The following is a 21253-nucleotide window of genomic DNA, read 5'->3' as shown; positions in this document are numbered from 1 at the left end:
GATTCTTTCTTTGTCCATAAGCAGGTTAAATTCGAAGATGGGCTATATCGGACTATATCTTGATATAGCCCCCATATAGACCGATCGGCCGATTTAGGTTCTTAGGCCCATAAAAGCCACATTTATTACCTTACTTGGCTGGAATTTGGAACAGTGAGTTGTTTTAGGCCCCTCGACATCCTTAGTCAATTTGGCCCAGATCGGTCTGGATTTGGATATAGCTGCCATATAGACCGATCTCTCGATTTATGTTTTGGGGCCATAAAAGGCGCATTTATTGTCCGATATCGCTGAAATTTGAGACAGTGAGTTGTCTTAGACCCCTCGGTGATCGGTTAAGATTTGGATATAGCTGCCATATAGACCGATCTCTCGATTTATGTTTTGGGGCCATAAAAGGCGCATTTATTGTCCGATATCGCTGAAAACAGTGGGTTGTGTTAGGCTCTTCGACGCCCTTTTTCAATTTGGCCAAGATCGGTCCAGATTTGAATATAGCTGCCATATAGATCGTTCTCTCGGTTTAAGGTTTTGGCACTATAAAAGGCGCATTTAATGTCCGATTTCGCCAAAATTCGGAACAGTGCGTTGCGTTAGGCTCTTCGGCATTTTTCTGCCATGTAGACCGATATCTCGATTTAAATACTTGGCCCCATAAAAGGCGCATTTATAATCCGATTTCACTGAAATTTGACACAGTGACTAATGTTTGGCATTTCGACATCCGTGTCGTATATGGTTCAGATCGGTTAATTTTTAGATATAGCTTCTAAAAAGACCAATATTTTGTTAAACACAATTGAACAATGACTTGTACCTATTAGTATTTGGTCCAAATCGGAACATATTTCGATATAACTGCTATGGGACATAAGGTATGCAATTTTCACCCGATTTTGATGAAAGGTGGTTTACATATATACCCGAGGTGGTGGATATCCAAAGTTCATCCCGGCCGAACTAAACGCCTTTTTACTTTTTTTTTTTTTTTGAAAAGCTTTTTTATAGCTGTTAAGAAATCACCAGTTATATGGAAGCTATATCTTAATCTAAACCGATTTCGAGCAAACTTCTTAGATTTTGTTGTAGTCATCGAGTTAAGCGTTGTACAAAATTTTGAGAAGATTGGTCAGTAAATGCGCTTGGAGTGGCGCTAGGAATGAAAAGCTGATTTATGTGAAATTCACTTGTAGTATCGAGAGTTAAGAGAAAATCTTCCCTAACTTATTTCGATAGAATCGGTTAACAAATGACCACATTATTGCAATATTAGTCCAAATCGGAAGAATATATATATGGTGGGAGCTTTATCCAAATCTGAAGCGATGTTTTCTAATTTCAATAGGTTTCGTCTCTACACCAAAGAAAACGTATGTGCCACATTTTAAAACGATCCGATGCAAATTGCGTCCTTTAGTTTGTACACAAATTTACATAGACAGACAGACGGACTTAGCTGAATGGAATCAGAAATGGATTCTGAGTCGATCGGTTTCAATCTCTCTTCCTTCTGGGTATCATAATAATACCCTGTACCGCAGTGGTTGTGTAGGGCATAAAAATTGTGTATGCAGTGCGGATGACATACTGGCACAGGTTCATCCTAAGATACGTTCTTTGAATAAATGATGCGAACATTTTTGCAGACTCTTTTTTACTCTTTCCTTTTTATCTTCAGTTGAATAAAGTTCTCGACAGTGTTACAAAATCATTAAATATCCATTTTCAATTTTATTTCAGAATGGACTTGGGCCTGACCCTCTGCCAGCAAAGGAGGTAAGTTTAACTACTGCATATCTCTGTCAATTATGAGAGCCGTTTTCATTAAATTGAGCATAAATATGTCATCGGGAATGACATGACACATTGACAAATTAATACCCAATCAATGAATAAATATCAATTTATTGAATGCGATTGCAGTGGTCAAGCACTGCAGTTGTTACATTTTTGCGATATTGAATAAATGCCCGAGGCTTTTTTTTTGCTTTCGTTCTCTGGGAAAAGAGCGGCTGCAACCGTCAATGGAATCTGGTTTGTAATTGGAATGCAGTTTGGTGCATCAGCTATCGCCATTGGCCAGGGAGTAGATCAGCCAGTGCTGGCTCATCCATTAGTACCGAAAAAAGAGCAAACATTCTCCTGGCAATGTGACACATTAGAGAAACAAGGTATCTGGATGTTACCAATGATGTTGCTAAGAGTCATCAGGTTGATCTTCCAACGACTGCTAAGGGAAAGTAAGGACTTAAAGCCACCACTGCTGAATAATCATGAGAGCAGAAAAACTGCAATCTAGTGTGTTGTTTGTCTGTATGGTGTACAAGTATCTTTGGACAAATTGCGCAAAAATCTTACAGGATGGGGCATTTGTAGCTTTGCAATTGATCGTAAATTAATCAAAGAATTTGTTGCAATTGATGCAGCTGTTATGGCTATTTCATCTTTGTTGTTGTTGGTGTTCTTATGCCTTAAATGTGCAGACTGCTAGATGGACAGACGTGCAGATAACCGCATAGAAAGTAAGAACTCTTTGGCGAATTCTGTGTAATGCCGCTTCTGTTCGGTTTTCTGGAAACTCCAGTGAGTTGTGCTACAATTTCCCCCATTTAACCTTCCTGTGAGTTTCGTTGTATCCGTTCGATATCGATTTGTTAGTGCGGCTCTTCCTCATTCGATCTTCAGTGCGTGATCTGTTTTCCTGCATTGTTACCGTTGGTGTGTCGTGTGTTTTTCAGCTACCATTTGTGGCAACGCTACTTAATAGCTGGCCGGGCATATCTTGGTCCTTCCCCGAAGAGCGCGTCCACCATGCATCTGTATCAGTAGTTAGTGTGAATTCATGCCACGCTTGGTGGAAATTGCAATATATTAACGCAATAAAATTGCCAATATAAATCACTTTGTCGATGCATTTGCCAGGCAGAAGCTCTACGATTTTTTGAGTCTCTCGTGTTTTTTTTTCTTTTTGGATCTAATGCTAGGCGTATTATCTCTGACCGCCACAAGTACAAATAACAAAATTCACAGTTTTATGGATGGATTTTGCCTTTTGCTCCTGAACAATGGGAGATTTTTTGAAAAATTGAAAGTCGAGCTTTAATTGAGGAGCTTCCCGGATCTAATGGAATATTTCCAGCGTCTCTCTCTTGCCCCTCTTCCTGTTGGAGTATTAGGTCACTATTTTCACAGCGTTCCAAAGCCTGGCAGGAAGCAAGGGTGGTATTTATATGGCAAGACAAGTTATCCGACATGAAAACCCTACAGACCTATAAACCTTGCCTCAAGGAACCAGGAACCGTGTTGTGGATATCATGAGAAAGAGTAGGACATCCAACGAACTGCTCAATACAAACAGCATGCCTATGTCAAGGGAAGGTCAGTAGAGACTGTCCTGCACGAGGTTGTGCACAAAAAGGAGAATGCTTCGATGTTCAATCGTAAACATTGGGGGTTTGCATTGACATGGAGGGGGCTTTTAACAATGTGCGGACTGACACATTGATCCAATCCGTAGACCAGTATAGGGTGGGCGGGGTCCTTAGAGACATCAAAAACCTTAGGTTTACGATTAGGTGGATAAATTATAGTTCCCATGAAATAAATTAGAAAGAAAATGGCAAAAGGAACGCCACAGAGGCCATTTTATCTCCACTTCTATGAGGACCATCAGCTACTCAGACGACTTGAGAATACATCTACGGGGTAGGATCCAACTTAGCTATGCAGAAGATCCCAAAAAGTCTTGGATATGGCATACGATTGGGCTAGAGCCAGGGGTCATATTGTTAGGAGTGATCTCGGACAAGAAACTGAATAGAAAGTGTTACATTCAGGAGCGTGCCAAGAAGGCTTACAGATGTTTGGCACCATGTAGCAGGCCTTAGACTTAAAATTAGGCCTGAATCCGAGAATAGTTCACTGGACCAACAGGAGCGTGATTATACCAATACATATTGACGTCTCAGTACTTTGGTTGACTGCGATGGGGAAAAAGTGCAAAGTAAGGACAATACAACAGATTGAGAGAAAATGTTGTCATCTCATTAGTGGGGCGATAAAGACCACGCCATATAGGACATTGGAGACTGTTCTAGATATCCGACCCATAGACATACAAAGTATGCGTGAGGCAGGCACTGTGGATATGAGACTAAAAGAGATGGGTGAATGGATATAGGATAGGAGCAGGTTATACAATCGAGGCGACAATAGAAAATCGGGATGGATTCGAAGAGGTTTCCGATCGGATGCATGAGATGACACTTGAGGTCGAGTGCGAGGCACTGCTGGCATCGGCACAGTCTTGGATTGACGGAACTCCGGTATTGTCATCTGGGAGATCATGCTATACAGATGAATCAAGCTAGAGAACAGATTGGTGCTGGGGTCTACGTTGAGAACCCAGCGACTACGATCCTGCAGTCGGAGATCCGGGCGACCACGGAATGTGTGAGATGATGTGGTGTTAACGCGAAAACATCGAGCCATCAGGGAAATAACAACCAGGGCTTAAGATCATCAAGACTCTTGAAGTGTACGAAGGAGACTAAGGCCTTCTCTGAGGATGATACGATCCACATCGTTTGGGTGCCGGGTCATAGCGGAGAAAGGGGGAACGACAAAGCAGTCGATGTGGCAGTGAAGGCCAGAGGACTGCCGTCAATAAACTTGGTTAACCCGAAACTTTTCGGGGCCGCGCAGTCCGAGTTTAGGGCGTGGGCGACGAATGCGCATGTTACACTATGGAACAGGGAAACGGTCGGTAGGACGATAAAAATCCTAGATGTAGATGAGACGACGATGATAGCTGCCGATGATGGCTGCCGATGTCATAACGGCACACAAAGGACTGCTAGCTCATTAATGCAAATTAGGAGCGGTAAGTGATAGCATGTGTAGGGCATGTGGGGAAGATGAAAAGACGTTGGAGCTAACAAACACCTGCACTTAGGTAGGGGCACAATACCACAAATGAACATACAGATTAAGTGTGAGGCAGCCACTTCGGCTATGACACTTAAGACGATGGTAGAATGGATTGAGTATAGAAGCAGCTCATACCATCGCGGTATAATTGAGGCGACGATAGGAAACCTGGAAGGAAGAAAGAGGTTTCCGAGCGGACACCTGAGATGAACCTTGAAGTCGAGTGCAAGGCACTGCTGCCGTCGGCACAATTTTGGATTGACGGAACCCTAGTATTGCCATCTGGAAAGTCATTTTATGCGGATGGATCAAAGCTAGAGGACAGAGTGGGCCTGGGGGTTTACATTGAGAACCCAGGGACTGAGATCTGTGTTAGACTGCTTGACCATAATACGGTCCTGCAGGCGGAGATACGGGCGATCACGGAATGCATTAAGTGGTGTGTTGCTAACGCGAGAACGTCGAGTGTGAACATCTTTACCGACAGTAAAATTACCATAAAGGCAATAACAACCAGGACGGTAAGGTCATGAACAGTCTTGCATTGTAAGAAGGAGATTAACGCCTTCTCTGAGGATGGCAAAATCCGCATCGTTAGGGTGCCGGGCCATAACGGAGTAAGGGGAAATGAAAGGCCAGACGATTTCAATAAACTTGGATAACCCGAAGCCTTTCGGGTCGACGCAGTCCGAAGTGGGCGACGAATGCGCATGCAACATTGTGGAACAGCGAAACGGTCTGTAGGACGGCGAAAATCCTATGGGGCGATCGAGATCGTGAGAGACGAGGCTATTACTGAAAGGAAGCAAGAAGGAGGTCAGTATAGCTATTGGTATCATAACGGGACACATAGGACTACGAGTTCACTTAAGTGAAATCGGTGCGGCAAGTGATAGCATGTGTAGGGCATGCGGGGAGGATGATGAGACGTTGGAGCATTTCCTTTGTCACTGCCCGGCTTTCGCGTCTAACAGATACCGGCACTTAGGTGGAGACACAATACCAGGCAAGAACCAACTTAGGGTAGTGGTATTGAAAACAACTAAGGATTTTGTAAGTAGCACGGAATTCCTAACTTAAAATTTACTTTTTAGAGGTTACTTTCTAGTTTTTAGAGCGCACAACAAGCGAATTACGGGGTTAGGTGTATGTCCATAGTGGCATGGGGCGGATTAATATCTGCACCCTCTTTTCAACTTAACCTTTCCTAACCTATTTTGAACGAACCGTCTGACAACATCTAGAGCATAATTTAACAACATTGCACCACAACTGCCAAAGTAGTCAAATAATGAAGAATATGTGAAGCAGGTGATAAGTGTGTGGTATGCTAGCTTTGGGGGAAGGCGAGCATTTCCTCTGCCATATAATGGAAAATAATAAGTGAGCACAGAGTACAAAAAGCAAACCTTAAGCCTAGTGGCCCATAGTCTCATAAGGCGGGTTTAAATGTGCATCCTCTGTTAACCGATCTGAATCATATTTGGGTCCTATGTTAGTAGGCCTAAAACTACTCTCTGTTTTAAATTTCAGTGATATCGGTTAAAAAATAAAGATTTTATGGGCTTTCGAACCTTTATCGGGAGATCGGTCTATATGGCAGCTATATATATATAGATTGATCCATATATATACATATATATATAGTCCGATATGATCCATATTTATGTCAGATGTGGCGAGGCTTAAAATGACCCATTGTTTCAAATTTCAGCGGAATTGGGTAATAAATAAAGCTTTTATGCACTTCAGACCCTTTATCGGCAGATCTGGCTTTATCGGCAACTATATCTGAATATAGTTCGATCTGAATCATATTTAGGTTCAAAGTTGAGAAGCCTGAAACAACTCACTGTTTCAAATTTCAGCGAAATCGGTTAAAAAATAAAGCTGTTATGGGCTTTAGACCCTTTATCGGGAGATCGGTCGATATGACAGCTATATCTATTTATAGTCCGATCTGAACCATACTTAGGTCATATATCATGAGGCCTAAAATAATTCACTGTTTCAAATTTCAGCGAAATTAGGCAATAAATAAAGCTTTTATGCGCATCAGACCCTTTACCGGCAGATCGGGCTATATTGCAGCTATATCTAAATATAGTCTGATCTTATTCGTATTTGGGTCAGATGTCTTTAGGCCTGAAGCTACTCCCTGTTTAAAATTTCAGCAAAATCGGATGAAAAATGAAGTTTTTATGGGCGTTAGACCCTTTATCAGAAAATCGGTCTATATAGCAGCTATATCCAAATATGGTCCGATTTGGCTCGTTCAAGAACTTAACCAGCGTGCATCAAAAATACGTATCTGTGCCAAATTTGAGCTCAATATCTCAATTTTTGAAGCCTGTAGAGTCACTACAACAGACGAACGGACAGACACACGGACATAGGTAAATAGTCTTAGAATTTTACAACGATCCGAAATATATATATACTTTGTAGGGTCGGAAATTGATATTTCGATGTATTGCAAACGGAATGATAAAATGAATATACCCCTATCTTAGGGTGGTGGGTATAAAACTCCGATGAGGTGGTGAAAGACATATCAAAACTTAGTGTCAGAGACTGGAGAAGGAATGCCGATGGGAACTATATTTAAATCTGAATCGATTCCCCAGTAATGTCTAGAGCCATAAAAAATCCTTTGTGGTATGAGAACCGGTTGGCAAATAACCGCATTGTAGCATTATTAGTCCGAATCGGGCGAAAATCTATATTGGAACTTTACCTATATCAGAGCGGACTTCGTTAATTTTAAATAGGCTTCGCTTGCCACTGGCCACAAAAGTAGTCTGTGTAATATTTTAGGTTAGGTTTAAGTGGCAGTCTGCCATTAGACTCACTTAGACGTTTTCGTCCATTGTGATACCACAGGAATAGAAGAAGGAAGGAAGGCTTTAAAAAGCCCAATAACTTCCGTCTGTCTGTCGAAAGCACGCTAACTTTCGAAGGAGTAAAGTTAGCCGCTTGACATTTTGCACAAATACTTCTTATTTGTGTAGGTCGGTTAGGATTGTAAATGGGCCATATCGGTCAATGTTTTGATATAGCTGCCATATAAACCGATCTTGGGTCTTGAATTCTTGAGCCTCTAGAGGGCGCAATTCTCGTCCGATTTAACTGAAATTTTGCACGTGGTGTTTTGGTATAACTTTCAACAACTGCCTAAATATGGTTCAAATCGGGCTATAACCTGATATAGCTTCCATATAAAACGATCAGGGGTCTTGACTTCTTGAGACACTAGAGGACGCAATTATCATCCGATTTGGCTGAAATTTTGCACGACGTGTTCTGTTATGACTTCCAACACCTGCGCTGAGTATGGTTGAAGTCGGTCCATAATCTGATATAGCTGCCATATAAACCGATCTTGGGTCTTGACTTCTTGAGCCTCTAGAGGGCGCAATTCTTATCCGATTTGGCTGAAATTTTGTACAATGGCTTTTAACGGACTTTTAACATATATATATCGAATATGGCATGGATCGGTATATAGCCAAATACAGCTCCCCTATAAACCGATCTCCCTATTTTACTTCTTCAGCCCTAAAAGTGTGCAATTCTTAGTAGATTTGGCTGAAATTTTACACAATGATTTCTACTATGGTCTCCAATATTCAGTTCAATTATGGTCCGAAATGTACCATAACTTGTTTTCTTTAATTTTCAAATTTTTTTTAATTTTTGAACGAATTTAAATAACGCAAATAAAATTGCCACTACTATTATATACATGCTTTAAAAAAAAACAAGTAAAAAGGCGGATACCCACCACCTCGGGTATATATGTAAACCAACTTTCATCAAAATTCGGTGAAAATTTCATACCTTATACTCATATACCTCATACCGATCTGAACTATATACGACATGGATGTCGAAAAGCCGAACATAAATCACTGTGTCAAATTTCAGTGAAATCAGATTATAAACGCGCCTTTTATGGGGCTAAGACTTTAAATCGAGATATCGGTCTACATGGCAGCTATATCCAAATCTGAACCGATTTGGGCCAAATTGCATAAACATGTCGAAAAGCCTAACACAAAGCACTGTCCCAAATTTCGGCGAAATCGGACAATAAATGCCTTTTTTATGGGCCCTAAACCTTAAATCCAGAGATCGGTCCATATGGCAGCTATATTCAAATCTGGACCGATCTGAGCAAAATTGAAGAAGGACGTCGAAGAGCATAACCAAACTCACTGTCTCAAATTTCAGCGACATCGGACAATAAATGCGTCTTTTATGGCCCCAAAACCTAAAAATTAGATATCGGTCTATATGGCAGCTATATCAAAATCTGGACCGATCTGTGCGATATTGCAGAAGTATGTCAAGGGGCTTAACGTAACTCACTGTTCCAAATTTCGGGGACATCGGACAATAAATGAGCATTTTACGGGCCCAAAACCATAAATCAAGAAATCGGTCTATATGGCAGCTATATCCAAATCTGAACTGATCTGGACCAAATTGAAGAAATATGTCAAAGGGCCTAACACAACTCACTGTCCCGAATTTCAGCGAAATCGGATAATAAATGTGGCTTTTATGGGCCTTAGACCCTAAATCGGAGGATCCGTCTATATGGCAGCTATATCCAAATCTGGACCGATCTGAGCCAGATTGACGAAGGATGTCGAAGGGCCTAACGCAACTCACTGCCCCAAATTTCAACAAAATCGGATAATAAATGTGGCTTTTATGGGCCTAAGACCCTAAATCGGCGGATCGGTCTATATGGGGGCTATATCAAGATATAGTCCGCTATAGCCCATCTTCGAACTTAACCTGCTTATGGACAAAAAAAGAATCTGTGCAAAATTTCAGCTCAATATCTCTATTTTTAAAGACTGTAGCGTGATTTCAACAGACAGACGGACAGACGGACGGACATGTCTAGATCGTCTTAGATTTTTACGCTGATCAAGAATATATATACTTTATAGGGTCGGAAATGGATATTTCGATGTGTTGCAAACGGAAAGACAAAATGAATATACCCCCATCCTTCGGTGGTGGGTATAAAAATTTGCTTCTAAAATTGGTATTTTTTATTAGTATATAGCAAATGCCTAAATTGCGGTTTAAAAGTTCAAAAAATTTATTGGATTCATTCACACAGTGTTTGCTGCTATTGCTATTGCTATTGCCAGGGTGCAGGTCTTTAAATGTTCCTTCTGGGTGCTGCAAACAAATGCATTAATTTATAATGTACTTGATCACAGTGAGCATTCCAAAACTATGTGACTTAATCTAGACATTCCAGAACTATGTGACCTAATCTAGACTTGAAGAGGTCTATCGCTTTGCTGTCATTGGCTAGAACAGACGTCTCAGTCATTGTGCACGTCATGACAGGTCACTGTCTAATCGGAAAACAGACAGACAGACTGAAGGATGTCAGTCGTTGGACTTCTGGAGAAGCTGTGAGGACTTCGAAGAAGAGGAGACCATCGAACCCCTTCTGCGTGTGTGTCCCCCACTAGCAGTCAGTAGGAGTTCCACTTTAGCTTCTCATTTCTTTGAGAACCTGCCTGATTTAGCGGATGTGAACATTCACAAGTTATTGGGCTTTTTAAAGCGAGCTAAATGGTTCAACGTTAGAAACTAGGAGGCATCTTCCTTCTTCTGTTCCTGTAATATCACAATGGACGAAAACGTCTAAGGGAGTCTGATGGCAGACTGTCACTTAAACCTATCCTAACCTATCACAGTTGTGGTGTAGGATATAATTAGGCTTTTGAGAGTCGTACATATTTCCCATAGAATTTCCTTCTTTAAAGTGACTCAAGTGTCGCCCAATGTGCGGTCAAATGTGGATAAATATTAGCGCATCCATTTAACGTCATCTATATTAAAAGCCAATTGATTAAAGATCTTGTAGAACATGTTTTCATTTCGATCATTTAAAGTTGATGTTGTTGTTGGTAGTTTTTGCAATTGCGGCCATTTCCAAACAAATAAAAACATTTTCAATTCGTATGAAAACGAAGGCTGTTTGTTTGCAAACAAATAAAAAAAAAAAATTATAGAAGAAAAATTCATTAAAGACTCTAAGACACAAAAAATCAGCTCTAAATCACCAAGAAAAAGTTGCCGCTGCTGCTGTGTTTATGGTCCACGGGCGAGAGCTAAGTATTGACGGCACATGTCCGGAAATAAATGTGTGCGGCTTGAAAAATATTTGTAAAATGTTGTCGTGTTATTGATTTGCAGTTGTTTGATTGAATTTTATTGGCAACAACAACCGGCAACAGCCACAACGCTACTGCAGAAGAAAACGCTAATTGCCATTAGTCTTTCGAGCGGCCTTAATGCCAAGCTCTAACAGGCTTAGATCAAAATATTACATTGTACGAACTGCAAACAAAATATTTGAATGTGATTGTAATCTTGCAAGAGAGACATGAAATGGATTTTAGAGAAAAACATCAAAACTTAAGGTTTGAGGTATGATAACAAAAACAGCATTAGCAGCATTTTTTCTATTGAAACCACAAGGCAGGCTAATATGGTGGGAATACGTAGATAGATGCCGGAGCAGATAATAACGCAGCTTCAAAGCAATATCCAAGTTTCGCCTAACATACATTTTGTGCTTCATCCACAAAATTTTTCGGGTCCCGTCTCGCAGTATTTCTCTCCTAATTTGATTTTCAGAGCGCAAAACGTGCCTTCAGGAAGCTTTCCTGCCAACAGGTCGATAGCGTTATTGACACCGCCAAAATTAAGTAGTTTCTCTCAAAAACCCAAATCCAAACTGAAGTGTTAGTAGATGACCTGGGAGCGAGAGCATAGATGACGGATAATATGTTGAAGGCTCTGATTTAAATGCATTTCTGCAGGATACATCAGGACTCACATAGATATCGGAATCTTGGAATAATGAGGTTGATCGAAGGTTTATAATTACAGAATTTATGGTAAACGAAGCTTCGAGGAGCTTCGAACCATTTAAGTCACCCGGAAGTCCACAGCGTGCCCAGGACTTGCGTATACTCCGAAATTCTGGCAGGAGACATGGGTGGTATTTATACACAAGCCTGTCAAGGCAAGTTATGCGACACCAAAGGCCTACAGACCTGTAGGTTAAAGTGGCAGTCTGCCATCAGACTCACAGACCTATAAGCCTTGAGTCCTTTCTACGGAAAACCACGGAATAGGGCCAAATCGGTCCAAGGTCGGATATATCTCCTATATGAACAGATCTCTCGAATATACTTCTTCAGCTTGACACATGCGATCTATGGTGAAGGATATATAAAATTCGGCCCAGCCGAACTTAACACACAGCCAGATGGACTAGATTGACTTAAAATGCCACGACGATCAAGAAAATATATATACTTAATGGGGTTTTAGACTAATATTTCGAGATATTACAAATGGAATGACAAAGTTGCTATTCCCGCATCCAATGGCGCATGGTATCAAAATGTTTATTTAAAAGTTATTTATTTTGTCGGAGCGGAAAGCATTTTGAGAATGAAAAATTCTCCGGCCACCTCGCCTCCATTCCGCTCCGCTTTGCATTCCAGGTAGTGGTTGACCTCGATTGAAAGTTCGTGAGCTAGCAGAGGTCAGAAGCATTTCAATAAGTGCTGTGTATATCATACTGACGGAACATTTGATAATGAGAAAGCGGTATCCAAGATGAGTGCTGCATTTGATCTCAATGCAACACAACAGCGACATTCTAAAAATTCACCATTGCGAAGGTTAAGATCCAAAAACTTTACTTTACTTTACTTTAATTGTTTATGACAGAACATTTTTTTTTGATTAGCCGAACTGAGAATAGCGTCACAAGCGCCTCGATCTTTTGTGCTCCTTCTAAAATCTCTGACACCAAGTTTCGAACTGTTTTTTACACCTTGACCTTTCCATCGGGCTCTTGGACGTCCCCGTTTGCGTGTACCAATGTGATCTCCTTCAAAGACTTCTTCGCTGGAGCTTCTTCATTCATTCTGACAACATGACCATGCCAGGGCAGCCGTTGCTAACGTCGTCATACAGCTCACAGCTTTATGAGCAAGCTGGCTCAAAAACTAATCTTTGCTCTCAAACACTCCAAGTACTACCTCGTGCGCTTTCACCAGTACCCATGCTTCAGAACAGCACGGGCAATACCAGCGTCTTTTACAAAGTACTCTTCGACTGTTGAGAGGTGGCCTTATTTCTAAACAGTTTGCTTAATCCCAAGTGGCATCTGCTTGCCAGTATTATTCTTCGCTTTATTTCAGTACTGGTGTCATTCGTTTTGGTTATGGTGGTGCAGAGGTAAATAAAGTTGTTGACTATCTTAAAGTTATGGCTACCAACTTTCTCAATTTTTTTATCTCCTCGGATGTACAAGGCGTTTTGGGAATTGATACCATCCATTTTGGTTTATCTCCATTTATTGCCAGACCCACACTCACTGCTTCTCTTTCGATTATATCAAAGACTGCAGTTTCTATTTCCGGTGAACGACCCATGATATAGATGTCATCGGCATAGGCGAGTAGCATGCGTTTTCTTATAAGTGGTGCGTCATATCTATTGTATTTACATCTCCCATTATTTCTCCAGCAGGACATTAAAGAGTTCACGCGATAAGCTGTCTCCTTGTCTGGAACCTCTTTTGGTATTGAATTGTTCGGAGAGATTCTTTCCTGTTCTTAATGAGGGACCTGTATCAGAATCCTATTAATTTTGCAGACATACCAAACTCGGACATTGTTTTAAAAACCATTGAATGTAAAAGGCTATCGAAAGCAGCTTTATAGTCAACAAAGATATAGTAGAAGTTGACCTGCACTTCTAGGATCTTTTCTAGTATCTGGTCCAAGGTGGATTTACCAAGTCTACATTCGCTTTGATGGGGCCCAATTATCTCATTGACTTTAGGTTTTTATCTTTCTACAGTACACTGGAAAGTATTGTAGGCGATGGGAAGGAGATTTATTCCTCTGTAATTAGCACATTCCGTCTTCTGTCCTATCTTGTGTACGGGCAACCCATCCGCTACTGCTGCTTTGTTGCTCTTTAGTCGGGTCACTGCTACTTGGACCTCACTCTGACTAGGAGGTAAACATTCTATACCATCATCGCACAGTATTGACAAATCGAAAAATCTCGGAAATAATTCTGGAACTCGGGGATTGGTTCTGCGATATCCTCTTCAACGCCATCGTCGGCAGCTGGCTCAACTCACTATCTGTATCACTTATCAGATTTTATTATTTGTCACTGCAGGGGAATGTGCCTGCTAGAAAACCCTCGCTTTGATGTTGGATTCATTGGTAGAATTTTCGGACTTCTTTCCGACTCTTGTACATCTCAGTTCGCTCACACTCACGATTTTATACCCTCCACCATAGGATAGGGGTATATAAATTTCGTCATTCTGTTTGTAAGTCCTCGAAATATTCGTCTAAGACCCCAGAAAGTATATATATATATATACTTGATCGTCATGACATTTTAAGTCGAACTAGCCATGTCCGTCTGTCCGTCCATCCGTCTGTCTGTCGAAAGTACGCTAATTTTCGAAGGAGTAAAGCTAGCCGCTTGAAATTTAGCATACTTCTTATTAGTGAGGGTAGGTTGGGATTGTAAATGGGCTATATCAGTCCTCGTTTTGATACAGCTGTCATATAAACTGATCTGTGATCTTGACTTCTTGAGCCGCTAGAGGGCACAATTCAATCCGATTTGGCTGAAATTTTGCACGAGATGTTCTATTATGACTTCCAACAACTGTGCTGAGTATGGTTGAAATCGGTCCATAACCCGATATAGCTGCCATAACCTGATATAGCTGTCATATATACCTATCTGGGGTCTTGACTTCTTGAGTCGCTAGAGGGCACAATTCTTATCAGATTTGTCTGAAATTTTGCATGAGGTGTTCTATTATGACTTCCAACAACTGTGCTGAGTATGGTTCAAATTGGTTCATAACCTGATAAAGCTGCCATATAAACCTATCTGGGGTATTGACTTCTTGAGCCACTAGAGGGCGCAATTCTTATCCGATTTGGCTGAAATTTTGCATGAGGGGTTTCGTTATGGCATTCAACAACTGTGCTAAGATTAGTTCAAATCGGCCCATAACCTGATATAGCTGTCATATAAACCAATCTGGGGTCTTGACTAGTTGAGCCTCTACAAGGAGCAATGTTTTGTTATGACATTCAACAACTGTGCTAAGAATTGTTTAAATCGGTCCATAACCTGAGATACCAGCCATATAAACCGATATGGGATCTAGACTTCATGAGCCTCTAAAAATCGCAAGAATTATCCGATTTGGCTGAAATTTTGTACAAAGGCTTCTCCCATGACCTTTGGCATACGTGTCGAATATGGTATGAATCGGTTTATAGCCTAATACAGCTTCCCTATAAACCGATCTCCCTATTTTACTTCTTCAGTCCCTTAAGTGCGCAACTCTCACAAGATTTGGCTGAAATGTTACACAATGACTTCTACTATGGTCTCCAATATTCAATATGCTTTTATCCTTTGTTTGCCATAAAAGAGATGCCGTCATGACATTTTAAGTCGATCTAGCCATGTCCGTCCGTCTGTCTATCGAAAGGACGCTAACTTTCGAAGGAGTAAAGATAGCCGCTTGAAATTTTTACAATCGGTAGGGATTTTAAACGGGCCATATCGGTCCAATTTTTTTATATAGCTGCCATATAAACCGATCTGGTATCTTGACTTCTTGCGACTCTAGAGGGCACAATTCTAGTCCGATTTGACTGAAATTGGTGAAATCGGTGTTTTGGAGTAACTTACAAAATGTGTGTTAAGTACTGTCAAATTCGGTGCATAACCTGATATAGCTGCCATAGAAACCGATCATGGGTCTTGGGTTTTTCATCTTTTAAAGGGTGCAATTATTTTCCGATTTAGCTGTAATTATGCACGAGGTTTTCTGTCATGACGTTCAACAACTGTGCTAAGTAAAGTTTAAATCTGTTTATAACCTGGGATAGCTGCCATATAAACCGATCTTGGATCTTGACTTCTTGAGCCTCTAGAGGGCGCAAATCGCATCCGATTTGGCTGAAATTTTGCATGAGGTGTTTTGTTATGTCTGTGCTTAGTATGACGCAAGTCATAACCGGATATAGCTGTCATATTAACCGATCTGGGGAGGTCTTGACTTCCAAAGCCTCAAGACGGCGCAATTCTCATCGGATTTGGCTGAAATTTTGCATGACGTGTTTTGTTATAACTTCTAACAACTGTGCTAAGTATGGTTCAAATCTTTTTAGAACCTGACATAGCTGCCATATAGTCTGATCTTGAATCTTAACTTCTTGAGTCTCTAGAGGCAGCAATTATTATCCGATTTGTACAACCATGACCTTCAACATACGTGTCAAATATAGTCTGAAACGGTCTATAGACTGATAAGCTCGCATATAAATCGATCACCCTATTTTATTTTTTGAGCCTCTAAAGGGCTGAATTCTTATTAGAATTGGCTGAAATTTTACATAATGACTTCTACTATGGTCTCCAACATGTGCCTCAATTATGATCCGAATCGGACTATAACTTGATATATCTTCAATAGCATAGCAATTCTTTTTTTATACTTGCCTAAAAAGAGATATCGAGAAAAGAATTTGACAAATGAAATCCATGGTGGAGTTTGCACGAATTTAGCACGCTTTAACTTTTGCGCATCTTTAGGAAGTTATGTCAATAGCTTCAAACGGTAGATGACGGTGTCCAGATCCAAAATTTTATTTTCAAGTTTGCCTGTTGAGGCAAATTTGTATTGAGTAAAAACTTTGGGGTAGGGTATTAGATCAATATTTTGGAACGATACAAATAAAACGGCGATTTAGGTATACTGCCATGGTAAAGGTTATAAATACTATTGCCCGGTACATATTTGAATATGATTAGCGAAAAACTCCATTGAATAGCATTCCATCCACCGTTTGACTATGTTCAAGCCATATTATTTCTTTGTTCCCTCCATAAATACAGCCAATTATTTGTTTTATGATTTAAATTAAAGTGCCTCCGGACAAACTGGATAGGGGCTTTTGTTTTATTTCTTGACATGTTTATTTGGATTTATGGTTTAAAATTTCCATGTTTTACCACTACTGTGAATGGTTTCAACAATGGCTAACAACTCTCTTATGCCAATAATTTCTTTGTCTCTTTCCATTATTTGATATCGATAGCTGCGTTTTGCAGAAACAAAAAACCGAAACAACTGTAGATGTGTTGAAGCGAGAGTTTTTATATTGGGTCATCTTTTGTGACAAATTACCTAAATTATTTGATTAAGCATTTTGTAACTTTTATTTCCACCACCATAGGATGGTGGTATGCTAATCTGGTCGTTCAGCTCGTAACACAAATAAATATTTATGTGTGACTCTATGAGGCCTCGAAAAGTCAAAAAATTTGGGGTCAAATAACCTAGGGGAACGCCCAACGCACAATTCCCCCCAAAATTAACATATACTACGTTCCGAACAATGTGTGTGTCAAATGAAAGGTATTAAAGAGTTGAGTACAAATCTGGTATAAAAATTGGTTCCAAGTTAGTCGGTACCAAACGTACATGTTGGTTCAACGATGCATATTGGGTCTCAAATGAGAGGTCTTTGCGAGTAGATCACGAATCTGGAATACAAATTTGGGACCAAGTGTCTGGATTACGCCCCACCCACAAAAAAAAACCTCACAACAAAACACCTCATGCAAAATTTCGGCCAATTGTATAAGAATTGCGCCCTCTTAAAGCTGAAGAAGTCAAGACCCAAGATCGGCTTATATGACAGCTATATCAGGTTATGCACCGAATTTGACAGTACTTAACACGAATTTTGTAAGTGAAACCAAAACACAGCCAAATCGGACGAGAATTGCGCTAGAGGCTCAAGAAGTCAAGACCCACGATCTGTTTATATGGCAGCTATATCAATACGTGGACCGATTTGGCCTATTTACAATCCCAACCGACATACATTTATAAAAAGTATTTGTGCAAAATTTAAAGCGGCTAGCTTTACTCCTTCGAAAGTTAGCGTGCTTTTGACAGAGAGACTGACGGATGGACGGACATGGCTAGATCGACTTAAAATGACATGACTATCAAGAATATATATTTCATGGGGTCTTAGACGCGTATTTCGAGGTGTTACAAACAGAATGACGATATAAGTATACCCCCATTTTTGGTGGAGGGTATAAAAACCCCTCACAATGAACATGTAGGTCGCTTTGGCATAAAATTGGAATCCTTTAAAGGGTTTGATATTACATAGTGCACAGTTTTTGTACTCAAATAAAGTGTGAGGTTAACTTGGAAAAGACCTGTGGGACTTTACAAATTTGAAATAACAAATACATCAAACGAATCACCTAATGTGGATTTGGGAAGGACCAGTAGTCCAGAATGTCTTAACCATCTGGGCATCAGCTACAAAATACAATATATAGAGAACAAACTATTTGTAAAAGCCATTGAATGTATAGCAAAGCGCACCGGGTTCCCAGCTAGACCTTCTTCTTGACATATTATGTCCCTTCGAGCCACATTTTGTATACAATTAAGCTAAAATTTGGTAAATAGATGCAGCCCCCATATAAAACGATACCACTTCTCATTGTCTTGTTTGATTTTGTATACCCCCATCCCATGGTTTGTAACTCATCGAAATATTGATCTGAGAAACCAAAGTATATATTTTCATGATCGTCTCGACGTTCTAAGACGATTTAGCCATGGCCGTCAGTTTGTTCGTCTGTCCGTCCGTCTGTCCGTTTATCTGTAGAAAGCACGCTAACTTTCGAAGAAATAAGGCTAGGTGCTTGAAATTTGCATAAATACTTCTTATCAGTGCAGGTCAGTTGGAACTGTAAATAGGCCAAATCGGTCCATGTGTTGGTATAGCTGTCATATAAACCGATCTGGGGTCTTGACTTCTTGAGCCTCTAGATTGCGCAATTCTTATCCGATTTCGTTGAAATTTTGCATGACGTTTTTTGTTTCGACTTCCAATCATTATGTCACGTACGATCTAAATTGGTTTATAATCTGATATAGCTCCCATATAGACCGATCTTCAGATTTTATTTCATGAGCCCCTAGAAGTCGAAATTCTTTTACGATTTCCAAATCTGCTCTGAATTGGTCAATGACCTCCTATAGTGCCCAATTCTTATATTATTTGGCTGAAATTTGGTTCAATGACTTGACCTATGGTCTCCAACATCCAAACCAAGTAAGGCCCGAAAGGTCTATAACCCGATATGCAGGGTGAGTTTAGCTATTATCTTTTTGGCAACTGGTTTAAACAGCTCAGACACGTTTCGTGTTTTGTTTCGCTGTTAAACATCTTCAGTTTGGTCTTTAGTTTAACCATGAATAGTCTTACAAACGAATTACAAATTATTGAATTTTATTATCAAAATGGGTGATCTGTTAAGAAAGTTCATCGCGCGCTCATTCTGCTTACTATACCCTACACCACTACTGTGGTACAGGGTGTTATAACTTAGTGAATTAGTTTGTAACACCCAAAAGGAAGAAAGATAGACCCATTGATATGTATACCGATCGACTCAGAATCACTTTCTGATTCGATTTAGCTATGTCTGTCTGTCTGTCCGTCCGTCTGTCCATGTTAATTTGGGTACAAACTACAGGTCGCAATTTTCATCCGATCGTCTTCAAATTTGGTATGGGCATGTTTTTTGGCCTAGAGACGAAGCCTGTTAAAATTGGAAAAAATCGGTTCAGATTTGGACATAGCTTCCATATATATATTCGTCCGATTTGCAGTAATAATGCAATAAAATGGTCATTTGTTAATCGATTCTCTCGAAATTTGGTAGGAAGGATTTCCTTATGACTCTCAAATTTCTGGTGAATTTCATAGAAATCGGTTCAGATTTGGATATAGCTCCCATATATATGTTCGTTCGCTTTTCAGTAATACAGCAGTAAAAAGTTCATTTGTTGACCGATTCTCTTGAAATTTGTTGGGAAGGATTTTCTTCTGACTGTTAATATTACTGGTGAATTTGATAAAAAGCGGTTCAGATTTGGATATAGCTCCCATATATATTTTCGCCCGATTGGGAGTAATACAGCAATAAAATGCACATTTGTCAACCGATTCACTCGTAATTTGGCGAAAAAGATTTTCTTATGGTTCTCAATATTACTGGTGAATTTCATAGAAATCGATTCAGATTTGGATATAGCCCCCCTATACAATATATGTTCGTTAGATTTGCAGTAATACAGCAATAAAATTGTCATATGTTAACCGATTCTCTCGAAATTCGACAGGAAGGATTTTTTATGACTTGATATTACTGGTGAATTTCATAGAAATCTTTTCAGATATATATATATATATATATATATATATATATATATATATATATATATATATATATATATATATATATATATATATATATATATATATATATATATATATATATATATATATATATATATATATATATATATATATATATATATATATATATATCACCCGATTTTCACTCCTAGACCCACTACAAGCGCATTTATTGACCCATCTTCCCAAAATTTTGTACAATGCTTTTCTCGACGAATTCCACAATATCCATAAAGTTTGGTCGAAATCGGTTCAGATTTAAATATAGATCCCATGTATTTGTTCGCCAGATTTTGGATAATTTGTTGTCATTTGTCAACCGTACTTATACATTTTGAACATATTTGCTTTGCTCAAAATTTGATACAGGAATTTTAATAATCTATCTGGATACATCAAATTTGTTTCAGAATTAGATGCATCCAGAAAAAATCACAGATTGATGCGGTTTATGGGCTGGTGGCATCATTGGACCGTACTTCTTCAAAGATGATGCGAATCGTAACATAACTGTGAATGGCGAGCGCTATCGTGAGATAATATCCAACTTTTTTTGCTAAAAATACAAGAGCTTGACTTGCATGACACGTGGTTTCAACAATCTAAAAATCTTAAAAAACAAAAATCTTAAAATCTCAATACATTAAATTATATGGACCTTACTATCGATTCAAATAAAGATTTCATGCATTTTTTGTGAATTTTATATGTTTTTTTTTTTATACCCTTCACCAATACTGTGTTACAGGGTATTATAACATAGTGCCTTTGTAACACCCAGAAGAAAGAGAGATATACCCATTGATATCTATACCGATCGACTAAGAATCATTCTCTGATTCGATTCAGCTATGTCCGTCTGTCTGTCCATGTTAATTTGTGTACAAAGCACAGGTCGCAGTTTT

General features: G+C 39.6%; 1 protein-coding gene across 2 annotated transcripts in view; it reads left to right on the top strand.

Moving 5' to 3' along the window:
* The window catches only part of LOC106083305 (Krueppel-like factor luna), a 432045-nt gene that overhangs the window by 62093 nt on the left and 348699 nt on the right, over positions 1–21253 (top strand). For both annotated transcript variants that reach the window (XM_059368425.1, XM_059368426.1), the window contains one exon: positions 1741–1776. In XM_059368425.1, coding sequence (XP_059224408.1) covers positions 1741–1776 — 36 coding nt within the window. The remainder of the gene's footprint in view (positions 1–1740; positions 1777–21253) is intronic.

The sequence above is a fragment of the Stomoxys calcitrans genome, chromosome 5 (assembly GCF_963082655.1).
Source record: "Stomoxys calcitrans chromosome 5, idStoCalc2.1, whole genome shotgun sequence".
In the NCBI taxonomy this organism is placed as follows: domain Eukaryota; kingdom Metazoa; phylum Arthropoda; class Insecta; order Diptera; family Muscidae; genus Stomoxys; species Stomoxys calcitrans.
Note: the sequence above shows the minus strand (reverse complement) of the source record. Positions and strands in the feature narration are given on the sequence as shown.